The sequence below is a fragment of the Clupea harengus genome, chromosome 4 (assembly GCF_900700415.2).
Source record: "Clupea harengus chromosome 4, Ch_v2.0.2, whole genome shotgun sequence".
In the NCBI taxonomy this organism is placed as follows: Eukaryota; Metazoa; Chordata; class Actinopteri; order Clupeiformes; family Clupeidae; genus Clupea; species Clupea harengus.
Window position 1 is genome coordinate 16,202,439 of NC_045155.1, and position 16,884 is coordinate 16,219,322.

Consider the following 16,884-nt stretch of genomic DNA (forward strand, 5'->3'; position numbering starts at 1 on the left):
AAGGATCTGACCTTTGTGGGTGGCCTACCATTTTGTCATGTGTATTATTAAATTAAAAATGTACTACAGTCAGAGAGGTCAATGTTTTCGGTGAACCTCTGTGATGTCAAGCAAGCAGCCAGGATCTAAGGGCTTGTGTTTGGGCCTGGTGCTTCATAAATCCATGTATTGTCTGACATGACAGAGTCTGTAAGCCTAAGATATTAAGGAGGATTTACCCCAACCAGCCAACGGACTGGATGGAAAACTAGTGCCAGCAAAAAAATTCAGACACATGGCTCAGACAAAGTAGGCTCAGGCACATTCCCTTGTGCGCCTGCATCCCACTAGCTATTATGATCTTTTAGCTTTTTTATCTCTTATTTTATCTGGATTTCATCTTGTATCCCTTTTCCTCTCTAAGTTTCTCCATCTCTGCTTGGTCTCTTTCTCTTTCTTTTTCTATTTTGTTTGTTTGTTAACCATCTGCCAATCCCCAGCATTCCCACTCTGCTAACGGCACATTATCACGGACATGACCTGCTACATGTTGAATTCTCTATTTAAACTCTTTAGTGAGTTTATCCATGAATGAATTGTCGTTTGTGTGCACATCTAGAAAAGAGTGAATAGTGGAGAACAACATGACTTGTTCAAAAATGGTAGAAAATGAATGTGTTTATTCTTGGCACAATAGATGTGTGGCAGCGGATCTCCTGATATAGAATATGTTTTGTGGACATGGAGAGGACATCATTGTCTGTATTCCATCTTTCCATTCATCCCCACAGTAACTGGATGGGCAGAAGTGGCCATGTACTTTACTATCTCTCTCTTTCTGCCCCACAGTTGATTGACCAAAAGATCCGTATGTGCCAGCAGCTGATTGGCTCTCAGACATTTGTATGTGTTCTGGAGTATCTGCTGGCTGTGGGTAATTACCTGAATGAACATGCAGGCAAAGACAAGGCAAAGGGATTTCGTCTCTCATCGTTGACTAAAGTAAGTTTCTTTCTCTCTCTCTTTCTCTCTCTTTCACTCACTCACACAATTGCTCACTCACTCTCTTTACCCTCTCTTTCTCTCTCCTGCTTCCCTTTTGTTTTTGTCTGACCAATAAATGAGTGGTTTGTTCAGGTACTGTTCAGGATTTAGTCTATTATTGGCTCTACACATCAGATAACACTTCACATCATATTTAGTTACACACAGAAACAGCCCCATATCTTCTGGTGTTCAGTCTTGGAATTCGTCTTTGGACATCTCACTATTGATTATCTTAGGCTCAAGAGCTCATGTTTGGACATCTCACTATTGGTTATGTTAGGCTCAAGAGCTCATGTTTGGACATCTCACTATTGGTTATCTTAGGCTCAAGAGCTCATGTTTGGACTCTGAGGTAGAGTATGTCACTTGACACAGTAAATCAAATTGACATCAAATTTGATATAATAATCCTTTCCTTTCTGAAGGCTCATACCAGTTGGAACTGGCCTTTATGAATGTTTATATATGCTTATGACAGTAAGGGGGAACCACTGATGTGCCATATATATTACATATGTACTAAACATGCTCTAGACTAAAACAGTATACCAAAAAACCCATAGTGTTGCCAGGTTAATCTCTGGAATGAGAGGGTTACTTGCTGACCCTGGGGTCTTTCTGTCCTTGCTGCTTTTTTTCTTGTAATGTTAATAATTTCAGAAATCAAAATCAGACAGTAAGAAAGCTTTAGCTTTATAGATATATAGATAAGGGAGCAGCAGCACGTCTACAGTAAGTAAGGAGAGTTATTAAATACAAATTAGCATTGATAGACAGAAGAGATTTAGGGTTTAAGAATAAAAACAAAGAATAATGAAAATCAACACACCCATACATAAACACCAACGTATCACTACAAGTCACTTTGGATTTGGCCTTCCTGCCTCCCATCTATCCCCTTAAACTATCGCTGGTAATGAGTCTGAGCATGGCGATCCTTTTTTAGAGGCAGGCTGCCTTGTTTGCGTTTTCTTATAATGGCTTATATCTATCCTCCCCCTAATGAGAGCTGCCGGTACCGGAATGGGAGATGTCAAGGACGGGCTCCTGAGCATAGCCTCTTGTACTCACTTAAGAGGAGCACTGCGGTGCAAGGCCACGGCGCCGCACCATTTTTAGTCCGGTCTTTAGTAGAGTGTGTGATGAATTCACAAATTCCTCTCAGTCAGTGGACTTGATATTTGCATTCCTGGGCGCACACATTCAAACAAAACAACTCTGTCGTTACTCCAACTGCCAAGGTCTTTGTGATTCAAGGTGCACTGAGGGGGTGTGAATGACTGCCTTGTGCTTTCTAGATGTTGTCATGTGTGTGTTCATGTTTGGGTATGTGTGCCAGTGCTTTAATGCCTTATTACAGACTGCTAGTATTACAGACTGCATAGTAGAACAATGAAACGACTAAGTACATCACTATATTCGCTACAGATGTACAACCATCCTGGTTATCTTGTAGTGTGACAGCACCACTGTTCTTCACATCACCAGTGTTCCCTTCCTAATGTTGGTGTAGATCTCAGCAGGTAGTTTCCCCGTCTCATAAATCCTATTTGAACACACACACTCGTGCTGCTATATAGCTTTCTCAGCTGCGTGGGGTGGACCGCCACATCACCTTGCTGCATGCCCTTGCGGAGCAGATCATGTTGCACGATCCAGGCTTGGCCACCTTTCCCTCCGAGCTTGCGGAATTTGACACAGTCCCGGGGGGTAAGCTAATCAAAATTTCATCGAAAGTGGAAAAATTGGAGGGTTTCAGTTTGGTGCTGATTTGATCACTGAATCACTCTTTGATTCTTTGTGTGTGTGTCTGTGTGTGTGCGTATTTGCTTACTTCAGCTTCCATCAAAGGCCTGACAGCAGAGATAGATGGTGAGTATTGTGTTTGCTTGCTTTCATTTACTCCTTCGTATCAACTTCCAGTTTGGATTTACTACCTTTGTAGAAGGCTCCTCTTACAATCACAATGACTTGTTGCCGTTTATTTGGGTCTGTTTACCAAACACTTCCAGCAAAATCACATCCGTTTCGTGCACATGCTAAAGCACAGTCCTTTATATGGCTGCCTGTGTATCTCTAAGCTGAAAAATAGCCATGTCAAAGAAATAATAAAAGCGCTCTTAATTCAGCACTATACAATACACATTTTAACACAAAAAAAGCTGGTGGACTTTCTTTCATACAAATCCTAGCAATCAGGAATTAGCAACTAGCCTGTGGTGAGATACTGATAAAGGCCAGTGTGTTTCCTCCTCCCCAGTCATGAAGAACGAGCTTCAGAAGGTTCTCCAGTACAGAAAGACCTACAAGAAGAACTACCCAATTCCCACGCATCCAAAGTTCTCTAAAGACCTGAAGGTGATGTATCCACACCATAGCCTTTGCCCAGTCCACATACATTATTTATTAGGACACATTTGAAAAAGTCCAATAAGTTAATATTTGTAAACATTCTAAGAACTATTAATAATGTAAATGGTGTTTTTAATAAACAAAAACCATGCTTATAATTACAGTCATTCATAATGTCAGGAATACGTCTCACTCTTACTTAAGAACAGATAGAATTCTAGATAGATAACAGAAAATACTATCTATCAGCACTCTCTCACTAACTCTTACTATTTTTTATGGTTTTTCTTTGAATTTGCTGCACTGCTGAAATGAATATGACTTAGTGTAGAGGAAATGCTCATGTGAGTCAGGGCCAGGGGAGATTTACAAAGGATTCAGGAAGCAGAGCAATGCAGAGTGATGAAAGACTGTGGATCTAAAGCTGCTGCTGGCTGGGCACAACTCTGTTGATATTTACACGCTCATGCTTTTTTTTTTCAACTGCAAAAATGTACATAAGAATAATGAATTTGGAATACATACCTGTTTGCATTTCACATGCTCGCTTAGTTTGCATTTGCATTCCAAATGAAACGTACACATGAAATGATAGTGTGTTTTTCTTTGCCCTCCTCCTTAGATCTCGTGTCCTTTCCTCTCCCATCTCACTGTGAATTGACATTTCAGATGACTTAAACAGGACTTAGTTGTTGTGGATAGTCATAGCTTGATCATCCTGTGCCCAGGTGCTTGACAGCACCTTTTGAGAGCAGGCACACCAGAGAGGGTGGCTGATGCTTTAGCGCACTGACAGATGCTTTGTTGGTGTGTGTCGTCCCAAGCAGGCAGCCATTGAGAAGTACAACACCGATCTGCTGCAGCTGACAAAGAAAAGCAAGGAGATGAGGAAGATCTACTCTGACATCTTGGTAAATCCCTGAGTTATGATTTCAATATCTGCTGTAAAGCCAACTGTGTGTGTATATGTGTGTGCATATGTGTGTGTGTGTGCGTGTGTGTGTGTGTGTGTTAGGGAGTGGAGATGGATGGAGCCCTGAAATGGCAATGTTCAGATGACTCTCTGCAATTGTCTCACAACTTATCTTTGTGTGTGTGTGTGTGTGTGTGTGTGTGTGTGTGTGTGTGTGTGTGTGTGCGTGCGCGCGCGCGTGTGTGTGAGAACATAAGGAGGATATATTTCAGAGCAAACTATTTCTCAAGGTTACAAAGTTTTTCACCGCAGCTATGTGCACTGTTATTCTGAAATGACATACCGTGCTTCTTCCTCTTGACAGTGTAGGACCTCTTATAGGTAGAAATGATACCAATGCACTGTGAACACCTAAAACATACAAAGAGGTATTTTTACACTGCCTACAAATTTTCCCAGAACACAATTTTCACCTAAAGAGAGGAACCTATGCATTTAAGCTGCTACATTTCATTGATGTGTGCATCCTCATTCAATCATAAATGCTTTGTAAAATAGGCTTGACCGGGACAGTGCAATCCAAGGAAAGCATGAAATACACTTTCCTCGTGGATGAAAATTATGATCCTGACATTTTGCACGAAGATTATGATCCTGCAATTTTAAATAAAATCTAAGCAGAACCTAAATTAGTTAAAGGACTGATACCAATTTGGCCAATGTCACTGAAGAAGATAGCATTTAATTCCAAGGAAAGTGTGTTCATAGAAAAAGGGCAAGAGGCTGATTTTTTTAATTTTCTTGGAAAATTATTTATTTCAGTATTTTCCAACAGTGATCTATCAATGTTTGTGTGTGTGTGTGTGTGTGTGTCAGGGGGTGAGCAGGGGAGAGCACTGCTTGAGTTAAGGGGTGAGGCAGCACAAGCAATTGCGTTAGATCCAATTTCACAGCCCTAACACCCTAACACATCCCAGGGCAGAGAGATGGACCACCGAGAGAGAGAGAGAGAGAGAGAGAGAGAGGGAGAGGGAGAGGGAGAGAGAGAGAAAGAGAGAGAGAGGGAGAGAGAGAGAAAGAGAAAGAGAGAGAGAGGGAGAAAAAGAGAGAGAGAGAGGGAGAGAGAGAGAAAGAAAGAGAGAGAAAGAAAGAGAGAGAGAGCTAATAGCCCCTTTTTGAAGTAGACATTATCAGCGCTCCCCTGGTCGCTGCTCGGGGATTACACACCCATCCAGAAGAATGGGGAAGCTCTAATGTTTTCCTACCTGGCTTCAATCAGTACAGCTGTCTTAAATGAATAATTGCAAAAGAGGACCAGATAATACCTCATGTAAACATCTGTTATGTGTTGTTTGGTCTCATTAAAATATGGAGATTAATTGTATAAATGAATGGCATGAATGATTTTAAAAGGGTTACAATTTCCCCCCTCAATCACCCTAGAATGTATTGATATTTGTGATGATACGATGATGAAATACAGTATAATCTAAGATCTGTTCAACTCATCATTTCACCTGACCATTTCAATCTGCAATTATTAATTTCTCTTAATTTGTTGACTTAAAACTGCTTGACTAGAAAACCCAAGTGTAGTGCACTAACGTGTGCTCTTTATCAGCTCTTCATGTGTTGTATGGCCCTGTCTGCTCTTGCTCTGCTCCTCACACACTCCTTATTTGTGTGTCCGCTTGGGTTTCTGCTGCTAAGGTGAAGTTTGGGGAGGCAGCTGACCAGGACTCACAGGAGCTGTTTGGCTGGGTGTGCCAGTTCATCACGGAATTCAAGAAGGTCCATGCAGAGCTCTCAAAATGATGATGGGATATATAAGAGAGAAAGAGAGAGAGTCTATTCTCTTAATTGTATTGCCATGTTGTTTTAATATCACCATCTTATATGTTTTCCCTTGATCATCTATTTTTTGTTGTTGTTGTTTTTTAAATTATTATTTGTATTTGATGCTTTGGCAATATTGTATTTTAGTCATGTTAATATAGCTCATTGAAATGAATGCTGTGTGGATCCCCAAAGAGCTTCTGCACTAATAGCCCTATAGTGGATATCCGGTGATTTATCTTGATTTATCCGGTGATTTCCTAGATTAACCAGTGCTCAGATAATATGACAACAAAGGGTGCTTTGGAAGGGAGCACTGCAATTGCAGTTTTCTAACAATATTAATTGACAGTATTGATTTGACGACACTATTAAAAAACATTCTGATAAAATATAGATTCTGTTTGTGGTGTGTAGATTGCAGTGTATAGATACAAGCAGGGACCTTTTTAATGAGACTTGTGGCTGCAGCGTTCCCCATCTGCTGCTGATCCTCACCACGGGCTTCAGCTCAAGGCTCCTCCACGGCTCCTCCCTCCTGTGATCACCCAGTTTCTCATGGCCTCAGGTGGTTCTGCAGCCTGGCTCAGAATGAAATATTTGTGTTTCCCCTTTGGTGAACACTCATTTAGAGCCAGTTAACAGGCTTCACCGAGACTTCCCATGAATGCCAAACCTGCTAATCCACAGCTGTCCGACATCACGGGGCTGAGTTGGGGGGGGACTTTAGTGCCAACTGACACCTATCCAAATGACATCAAGTGATTTTTAAACTTTGTGTGGGTCTACTATGTCAACTGTGTCATCTGCTCTCAAAGAAAATATCTGTATGCATCTCAGAAGTGAGGGGAACAGCTGCACACACACAGCTATCTGTGAGAGTATCTTTGTCCTCTTCATTCGTGAGTTGAAATGGCCATGAGGTTCAGGTGGTATAGACTAGTGCAAAGGCCACTCTGACATTTGAAACAGGACAATAAAATCACCTCCTTTAAAAAGCAGTGAATAGTTAGTACTGATTAACATCAAGCTTTGCTGGAATGCATCATGTTTACAATAAAAAGCTTGTTAAAGAGATGTGTTATTATGTTATGACATTTGTAGATAAATATGGGGAAGCACAGAAATAAATTGGTCTGTGACCATAGCATCAGGATGTTTGATTGTGCTTATTTGAGAGGTTGAGTGTTTTTTCATTCGTATGTTATATATCCCTTGTCCAAACACATTGACCTTTCTAAAGAATCCTTCTAGAGAACCACATTCATAATGTACAGGTCTCTGACAGCATGTTCATAAAGCAAAAAAAAAGTCCAGTGCAAAGCATGGGGAGGATTGTACAGCGGGGTTTTTCACAAGGAACATTCTCTCTGAATATTCCCAGCAATCATGACATTTATTATAAATCAGGTCCTTTCAAAACTCATTACTGTTCGATCATTTCTTTGTATTGTTTTACGTCCTCCACTTGTGCCTGTTTTCCCACATGTTGCTCTGAGAAGTAGAATGCTGTGGATCAGTATTTAGCTTCTCCGTAAAACATGCTCCATGTAGTCATAGTCTATTAAGCCCGAATTATAGATCTGCGTCGGTGTCCGTCCGTTTTACGGATGGGCGGGGAAACGGATTCGGACGTACTGTTTTTGATTTATACTTCTCCGACGGCTGTGGGTGTTGAAAACAATTCACTGCCAGAACAGTAGGTGGAGCAGCGGTTTTTTGGTCACAGACGAGCTACTACGCGACCTCTTTGAATGATAGAATTCGTCGATTGTTTATCTCCCTCCTCCCAGCCGTCACGTCATCAAGAGCAACAGGTGTAGTCACATGGGTCTTTGAGACACACTACATTACAATGGGTAGTCTGTCTAACGCTATATATTCACTTGAAAAGGCAAACTTATCTCCATCATGGTAGGTATTATTTGTGTGAAAAATAGTAGCAATCTATAACAAAATGATATGCTTATCTTACATACACTATAGAAACTATTAAAAACGATTCAATGAAATGAATACTATCTTATTTTCTTTGGTATTTTTTGTCATATTCAGATTTGTAATGATGATTGCTGGGTAATATGTATGCTGTTGTCCAATGTCAAGTCTCTATTTGATCATGTGACGAGACGATATGATAGTTTAGGCGCAACATCTGAACGTCAAGACCAACAAGCTGACTGGGCAAATAAATATCTGTGACAACGTGATTACAGGAGGCAAACTGGTATCAGGGAAGAAGTTAAAAATAAACTGTCATCTGGAGAGTTTAAAAGAATACAAAACGAGGGGGAATCTACTGTATGGAGATATTTCTGCTTAGTAGTCAACGCGGATTGATTAAACCTGGATGGTTGGGGGAGAGAGATGAACGTCAAAACCGACAAATTGGGCCAGAGGCAAAAGCACCTGCAAGCTGAAAACAATGGCTTTCAAACATAAGCGTGATAAGGCATTGAACATTCCATATTTAAATATCTTAATAAGTAGTCAAGTCAACGTGTCTGCCTCACGTGATGGAGAAGTTCGTTTTTGAGAGTAAAATAAATCACATTTAGGATAATAGCCTTCTTGTGTGCGGGGATTTTTTTTATGTCCTAGCTGTGACAACGCGATTACAGGAGGCAAACTGGTATCAGGGAAGAAGTTAAAAATAAACTGTCATCTGGAGAGTTTAAAAGAATACAAAACGAGGGGGAATCTACTGTATGGAGATATTTCTGCTTAGTAGTCAACGCGGATTGATTAAACCTGGATGGTTGGGGGAGAGAGATGAACGTCAAAACCGACAAATTGGGCCAGAGGCAAAAGCACCTGCAAGCTGAAAACAATGGCTTTCAAACATAAGCGTGATAAGGCATTGAACATTCCATATTTAAATATCTTAATAAGTAGTCAAGTCAACGTGTCTGCCTCACGTGATGGAGAAGTTCGTTTTTGAGAGTAAAATAAATCACATTTAGGATAATAGCCTTCTTGTGTGCGGGGATTTTTTTTATGTCCTAGCTGTGACAACGCGATTACAGGAGGCAAACTGGTATCAGGGAAGAAGTTAAAAAATAAACTGTCATCTGGAGAGTTTAAAACAATACAAAACGAGGGGGAATCTACTGTATGGAGATATTTCTGCTTAGTAGTCAAGGCATTGAACATTCCATATTTAAATATCTTAATAAGTAGTCAAGTAAACGTGTTTGCTTCACATGCTTCTCCCCTGTACAAAAGCGTCGGCTAAATGACTAAATGTAAATGGATTAAACCTCGATTGTTGGACTATGTAGATCGTTTTATAACGAACTTTGTGCACTTAAAGTTTTTTAAAAAAGAAACTGTCATCTGGAGAGTTTAAAACGACACTCGAGGGGAAATTTACTGTAGGCCTATGGAGATATTTCTGTCGGATGGCATCATATTCTATGCGGATTCTAATGAGGCTGTTTGATATGTCCAATGTAAGAAGTGTGAAGCTTTAATGAAATATGATTGATGCCATCCTCTTTCTCCACAACATGGATTAAACATCGATGGTTGGACTATGTAGATACTTTTATAAGGAATGTGTCCGTGTATATAACGTGAGTTTTATTTAGGCATATCAGATGCATAGCGTGTGTAATGTGTAGGCCATTTCATTCCGTTCTTGCAATGTGAATAATTCATTTCAATATGCTTATCTCCCTTTTGTGCGCGCTTGTGCGTTTAACGGGGCTTGTTTGTGTGAGCCAGTGCATTTATCATTCATCTGTTGATGCTCGAGTTTAATAAAGGCAGGCTATTCTTAAGAAACGTATGTAAATGTGTCAGTAGTATGAACAGTTGAGACATTGACTCATTGGGGTTCGGACTAAATATTTTACTTGCTGTCGGGCTGGGGTAGGGCTGGGACAAGTCAGCGCGATAAGGCATTGAACATTCCATATTTAACTTGCCGGAATAGTCGCCCCATAATGCCGTGCGGCGGGCTCATACTTTTCTCTATGATGCAGCGCCCAACGATGTTCTTTAACAATGTTCCTTACTGTTCTAATTGCATGTCGTTGTTCTGTGTTGGGACGGAGTTTATACAGGTGTGTGACGGTAGCACAGTCTGTTCGTGATAACTTGTAGCAGGGCATAAAGCCTGTGCCATTTTGACATTGTATTGTGTTTAGTGTTTAATTAAAAGCCATAACAAATATTCCACACTTCCGTGATTTGTTACAATATCTTAATAAGTAGTGAAGTCAATGTGGATTCTATGGATTAAATTCATTTATTGACACATCTTTTCAGGACGGCCACAGCGCTTTAAAACGACGTGTTTATAAGTTACATTATTCAAAGATGGAAGATAAAAGGCGAGATAATCGCCAGGTGTAATAAGCCTACTTTCTTATTATGTGTGTGTGTTAGGGTTTGTAATACAATGGTGTTGGCTGCAAGTTAACTCCACTTCACGTTAATGTTAGCTTTTGTATATGAGCATTCATTTCAACTGTTCCATCATCTGAAATATCACGGTGTCGAAAAACAAACCTTTGATCTAAACAGAATATTCAGTATGGAATGGGAATATTTCAGAGCAGTAGGAAAAAAATCTTTTATCGCCTTTGACAAATATGCTCCGATTGCTGTGATGTCTCCTGTGAGAATGGGATAGTATTCTCTCCTATGAATTCGCGGTCATTTGAGCGTCCTTATAAGTGTTTCAGAAATATCTTCAGACCTCTTCTGTTATGTTTGTTCATAATCAACTAGAAGAAGCTTGTGAGACGGTCTACAGGCTATTCATAAAAAACATACGTAAATGTGTCATTAGTATGAACAGTTGAGACACTGACTATGTCTGGTTGGATTCCGACAATATATTTGAATGGCTGTCTGGCTCGGGCACTACTCTGTCGGACGCAGGCCGGGCTCGGACAGAAATATTCGGCTGATCCACACTCTATTACAGAATAGGAACAGATAGGGAATGAAACAGGAAATGTGAGATTCCGGAAATGATGTCGTTAGGAAATGATTTCGTTAGCGGACCAATCACAGCCAAGGGGGTATCCGTCGCTATCCGTTCGTATCCGAAAAAGTTACAAAAATTGAGAGGTGCACGTCGGTGTCCGTCCAGCTCTCCGAAGGGCTCGGATGGGCTCGGATGGGCGTTCCACCACGGGGAAGGGTGTTGCCAAGGCGTGGCTATGTGTCCGTCTCCGTCCAAATGGATAACTATAAATCTAGCATTAGTCTACATAGTCTATTGTATTTCACTTCAGGTCTTTTTGTGTGCACATTTATGTTCATGAATACTGCAGTTCCCATTTAGGTTGATGTATGCTCAAGACTGTGGTGTCCTTACAATCTTGAAGACCTAGTGTTAGACTAGTAGCATCATGAGCACTAACTAGAATAAATAACCAAGTTCCCTGCAGATATGAGCACGATGGTCAACACTTAGAGATACTCAGGAGATATTTACAAGTTTGTGTGTAGTGGTCTATGCACAAGCTCTTACAATACACTAAAGCAGCTTTGCTGGAGCTTCTGTTTTTCATCCATACTAAGATTAATATAAAAACAGTATGTGTGGAAGGGAAAGGAAGGGTTTATGTCCCAATGGTAAATGGAGAGAATGACAAGAGAGGGAGGAACAGAGTGGTGAAGGGAATGAAAAAGGGAGAAGGGAGCATACCTGCCAATCCTGTGTCAGGCTGGGCAGCAGAGTGTGATTGGGGGACAAATTCCACTTTCACTTCTGTGGCTGTTCTCCTAACCCCATCAGATAAAGGTTAACCACTGCACAGCTTCCATACATACATCTCACCCGGTCTGCTAATTATCTGCCCACAGCCCTGAAGTTTTGCATCAGAGAGGAATATAGGACCGTTTTGCAAGCCACTCCAGACATTAAAATCTGCGTATAGATTTTCTGTTAAATGCTTAAACATCACATAAAGAATCTATTTGATTTACATGTGGCACAACCATTTGGTTTCTTAACTGAGTGGATAAGGGCCAGCTTTGTGATATTTCATTCATAATTGTTTTAAAATAATTCACAACAGATGATTCGGACCATTTGAATAATAGAAAATGTATCTACGCATGTACCTATATGTTTAAATATACACTTGTATGAACTTATAGACATGTCTAACATATATTAGTAAGACTTGATATGGACTACATTGCAAGTGCATATAAGCTACAGTGCATGCATAACAGCATCAAAGGTGGCCTGAAACTCTCCTTTTCCTACCAATCCCATATATACGTATGGACCTCAGAGGAAATATTTTATTTTTGCTCATGAAGCTTATGGTGCTGCTTTCAATGAATATGAATAAATAAAACAGTATCTTATTGCAGTGCTTTGTAGGATTGCAATAAAATATGGGGCTGTACAGGCTCGGACACAAAGACCAGAGTAACTAGCGTGCAAGAGAAACCACAACATTGTTTTTAATCAAGAAAATAGATTTATGTATAGCTCCTCAATGGGAATGGACAAGGGATCTAAAACATCTGAAATACGCTCAAGTTAATATAAAACTAGCGCCAGCACTCGAAAGCTCACGGGTCTGTCTGGGGTGTCAAGGTAGGTCCGTAATGTTTCTGCGGCGTGCATGTCAGTCCCGTTCCCTCGGGACACGGACAGACAGGCTGCTCTTCTGACTCTGGTCAGTCACCCACGGCACAGCTTCGTCAGGGCCTGCAGTCACCAAGTACCCTCTCGTACTGGATTAACCTCAATAACACGGACACCCGGCGTTAGACAGCACTACAGATTTACATCACACACAGAGAAAGGGATAAAGAACCCACACCCAATTACATCGCAAACACGCCCACCAACCTTAATACACGGACACCCGCCGTTAGACAGCACTGCCATCAGCTTGTGAACACGGGTATAAATAGGAACAATGTGAGAGGAACAACCTAGAGAGAGGAGTGGCATTTACTACGCACCTGTGATCAATTTATTTATTTATTATTATTTATAATTAGTGATTATGCTACACGTGTGCGGCAAAAAAACGTTTGTGTCAAGTGCTCATTAAGAGCCAATTACCACTACAATCCCTGTGAAACACAACAAGTCACCCAAAAAGTACTGTGGACCACTGCAAGCCAACCTCAGGCCAAAAATACCATGTTACAGGCCTCACGTCCCAATAATAACTACTTACTAACCGAGAGTGAGGTCATGCCGGGAAATATCAAACTGAGGCTTTGGCACACCTGTGGCTCATTGAAGTCAACAACATGTTTCATGGCTGGCAGGGTGAGAAGGAAGGGATAAAAAAGAAGGATTGTGAAAATGGGAGAGGGCCTCGGGACTGTGGACTCCACTGTCAGACTCCGACTTCCTTTCCGAGGAAAATTGAGCGACGCTAACAGACTGAATCTGTACTCCCTCTGAAGCTGATGTTAGTGAGCAGGGGTGATGTATGTCACTTTGGCTTGGACCTTTAAAAGATTAGCTATATTGGGTAGACTAGGTTGAGTTTGCCCCTGGCTGGGGTTAAAGCCCTATTATGCGAGAATTGGTATTTTTTGCCACTGAGCACCCCATAAAGTTGCAGAGTGTAGCTCACTTTTACACCACTGTCGTAAATACAAACAGCGCTTCGAGACCCCCTAATGGACAGTGGTACATGTGTATTTGTTGACAAGCTGAAGGATGTGAAACCGACAAAGACAACGCCAGAAGCCAAAGAAGCATGTCGACTGACAAGGTAGAATAATATTACAAGGTTTTTACACAAATATGACTCTGCGTAGTTTTATGCTAACGTTAGCCCTAGAGTTAGCAAGCCTTATTTGACTAACAAGAACACAACATAACATTGCATTGCCTATGCTATCAAAATCAGAACTGCCGGCAGCATTTGTCTTTCATGTATTCCCAATTAGCTTGTACAAGTAGGCAATGGATACATTTACAATGACAATCTCGCTAATGTTATATATCGGTTTCTCAGGAAAATATAAATAAATAATTGAAAGCACAACATGCAGGGTACCAAGGCCACAGTTGCCGAGGAACATGTCATACTCACAGGGTACCAAGGCCACAGTGGCCGAGGAACATGCCATACTCACAAGGGCATCGGCCAATGGCCATGGTGAAATTCCTGCCCCTCAACACTCAACGTTTTCCTATTCCTTATCATCTGTTCTCATATTTTGATCTAACATATTAGATAAAATATTAATATAAGCACATTGTGATCTCTACTTTGGCTTACGTTACCCATTCATCATAGCTACTGGGGTGGAATGCTCCTGCAGTGTGAGATAATAACTCATTATCAAAACATTAGACTTACTGAAAAAACTGTGAAGAACTTTCCACAGGGGGTCTGTTCGTACAACTAACAGCACAGCAGGACATGACTGTCAAAACCTTTAAATGTAACAGTTACAATGAATAATAAAACAATGGTAGGTTAAAATAAGTTGCCTGTCAAACTCGACCAAAAACGTTGCTACTTCACATAATAAACGAGAATGGTTGCAATTCAGCAACTGCAGCAGGTCTCTTCCCAGTTTTGTGGTATCTCATTGATGTTGAGACACTTCAGGTTATTTGCATTTTTCTCATTAATACATTGGCTCCAAGCAGAGGGGCCCCCCCTTATGTGCCGCGGTTCTGCTTAAGGTTTCTTCCTGATTAACAGGAAGTTAATCCTTGCCCCTGTTGCCATTGTGCTTGCTCTAAGGGGGTTCAGGCCCTGGGCTCTGTGCCTTGAGACCATTTGATTGTTTTGGTGCTATATAAACTAAATTGAATTGGCTTGAATTGAAGATTACATGCATGAAAAAAGAGAAAACCATTTTACTCTACTTTTTTATCCTGATATAGCCTATATGTATGTGTTTTCCCCCAAGTGTGCTTTGGCAATACTGTTTCTTATGATCATATAATTGTGTCAATAAAGCAAGTCTTTCAGAACTCACCGTATGCGTATTATTGGTGTAAGGACTATTTAGCTTGAGTTGCTATATAGTCACATCAGTAAACCTTTTTTTTTGTCATTAACATAATATCATACATTGTATAATACCCACACCCAATGATTTACCTTGAGTTTTCTTCGTGAAATTGCCAAGAAAGCTAGATTGTTTTTAAACCGGAGCTTTTCATCTAGGTGCGGGCGTTTTCCAACTTTGTGTGCACTGCTCGTCCGGACGCTGCAAGTCGAGTCAAGTTCCACTCTGTTCCACAGTCTGTCTGTTGTTTTGCTATAACCACCTCCATTGATAGGGTGACAATACTCAGGGTTGAGCTTAAAATATGTGGTTATTGATGTATAATGTAGATAACGCATGAAGCATATTGCCACACCAGATCTGCAAAAGCTTTTGTTCAAATGTTCAGTTCAATTCCAAACTATGGATAGAGGTCTTATGCGTATGTTACCTAAGTACCATAAACTGCTACTATTTAAAAATAGATCATCTCCCTCTCTCTCTCTCACACACACACACACACACACACACACACACACACACACACACACACACACACACACACACACAGACAGACAGAGAGAGAGAAGGAGAGAGAGAGAGTACCTGCTGTGGCAAACACAAAATATGTAGGTCAGAAGCAGAAGAAAGACGTTGATTCATTTGTAGGTTGGTGAGTTGTTGCTGAAATTCCAGGATTAGGTCCGTTATTTTGTTATGAAGCCGTATCATCATCAAAACACATGAAACATAACTATGAATGAATGGACTGAAGAGCCAATGTGATCCTTCCTCTCCAATACATGAAAAAATATCTATGTTACAAACTTTTCATGACAAGACACTCATTAGTCATTAGTGGTCATGACAATCTTTGTCATGTTGCCGTAATCGGTTACTATCATGGCAACTCTCATATTTTTACAGATCATAACAGCTTATGTCTCACTCTAATAAGCTGTCAAGTATCAAACATTATGACATGGCTCGTAACAGTTATTACGTCATTAGACATACTCATAATAATAAAAAACCATTACAGAATAAGGTATAATGTATGGCATTGCAGACTAAACAATCTCCCAGAAAGAGCTCCACTTGAACGAAAAAAGTATCCTCCTTAAGATGTCTGAATTTGACAGAGATACATTTATAAGGTATATTATACATGCATTCATGTAGGATTGGTATGATGAATGGGTTTGAGACACTTGTAAGCAAAACAGCCATTGGCATGATTTGCCCACTACCTCACACCCTTTAAAGAGAATACAAATCATTAGAATTTGTGATTTTGGCATGGGGCCGATCTCTGCCGAGATTGTACTAGACTGCAACCCTGTACGCTGCTCCCCTCTTTTGTCCTTGTTCCTGTTCTAATATCCTCTTAGATATCTCTTGGTTTAAGTGCTTTTGACACTCTCTCTGTTCAAGGTTTTGTAGTCAAGTTTATTCTTGTCATGCAAAGACTCATAAGGCAGATTTATTATGGTAATATTAGCCATTTAATGGTAAATGTCCAAATAAGTCAACTCGAAAATGTTGAAGAATTTATTAATCCAATTATTGTTTCTATGCATTACATAAATCATATTCATCCCACAAGTGAATCTATTCACCTTAATCACTAGAAAATGTATTTGTCTTTTTGTTTTTGTCTGCAATGTCCATGTGCTGTTTTAAACATTTAAAATGTTCTGATCAATTTTGATTAACATTGCTCAATGCATGAGCATTATACAATGAAATATGACGGAAATATTTAGATCCGTTGCCCATGTTCGTATTCATTGTTAAACTTTTAG

General features: G+C 40.4%; 1 protein-coding gene across 1 annotated transcript in view; it reads left to right on the forward strand.

The window, feature by feature from the left end:
* Window positions 1–6,339, forward strand: part of LOC116220214 (protein diaphanous homolog 1-like) — a 29,778-nt gene extending 23,439 nt beyond the window's left edge. Inside the window, exons 8-13 of the mRNA XM_031565539.2 lie at window positions 829–981; window positions 2,607–2,736; window positions 2,866–2,898; window positions 3,287–3,384; window positions 4,206–4,289; window positions 6,002–6,339. Coding sequence (XP_031421399.2) covers window positions 829–981; window positions 2,607–2,736; window positions 2,866–2,898; window positions 3,287–3,384; window positions 4,206–4,289; window positions 6,002–6,106 — 603 coding nt within the window. The 3' untranslated portion in view covers window positions 6,107–6,339. The remainder of the gene's footprint in view (window positions 1–828; window positions 982–2,606; window positions 2,737–2,865; window positions 2,899–3,286; window positions 3,385–4,205; window positions 4,290–6,001) is intronic.
* The last annotated feature ends 10,545 nt before the right edge of the window (window positions 6,340–16,884 follow it).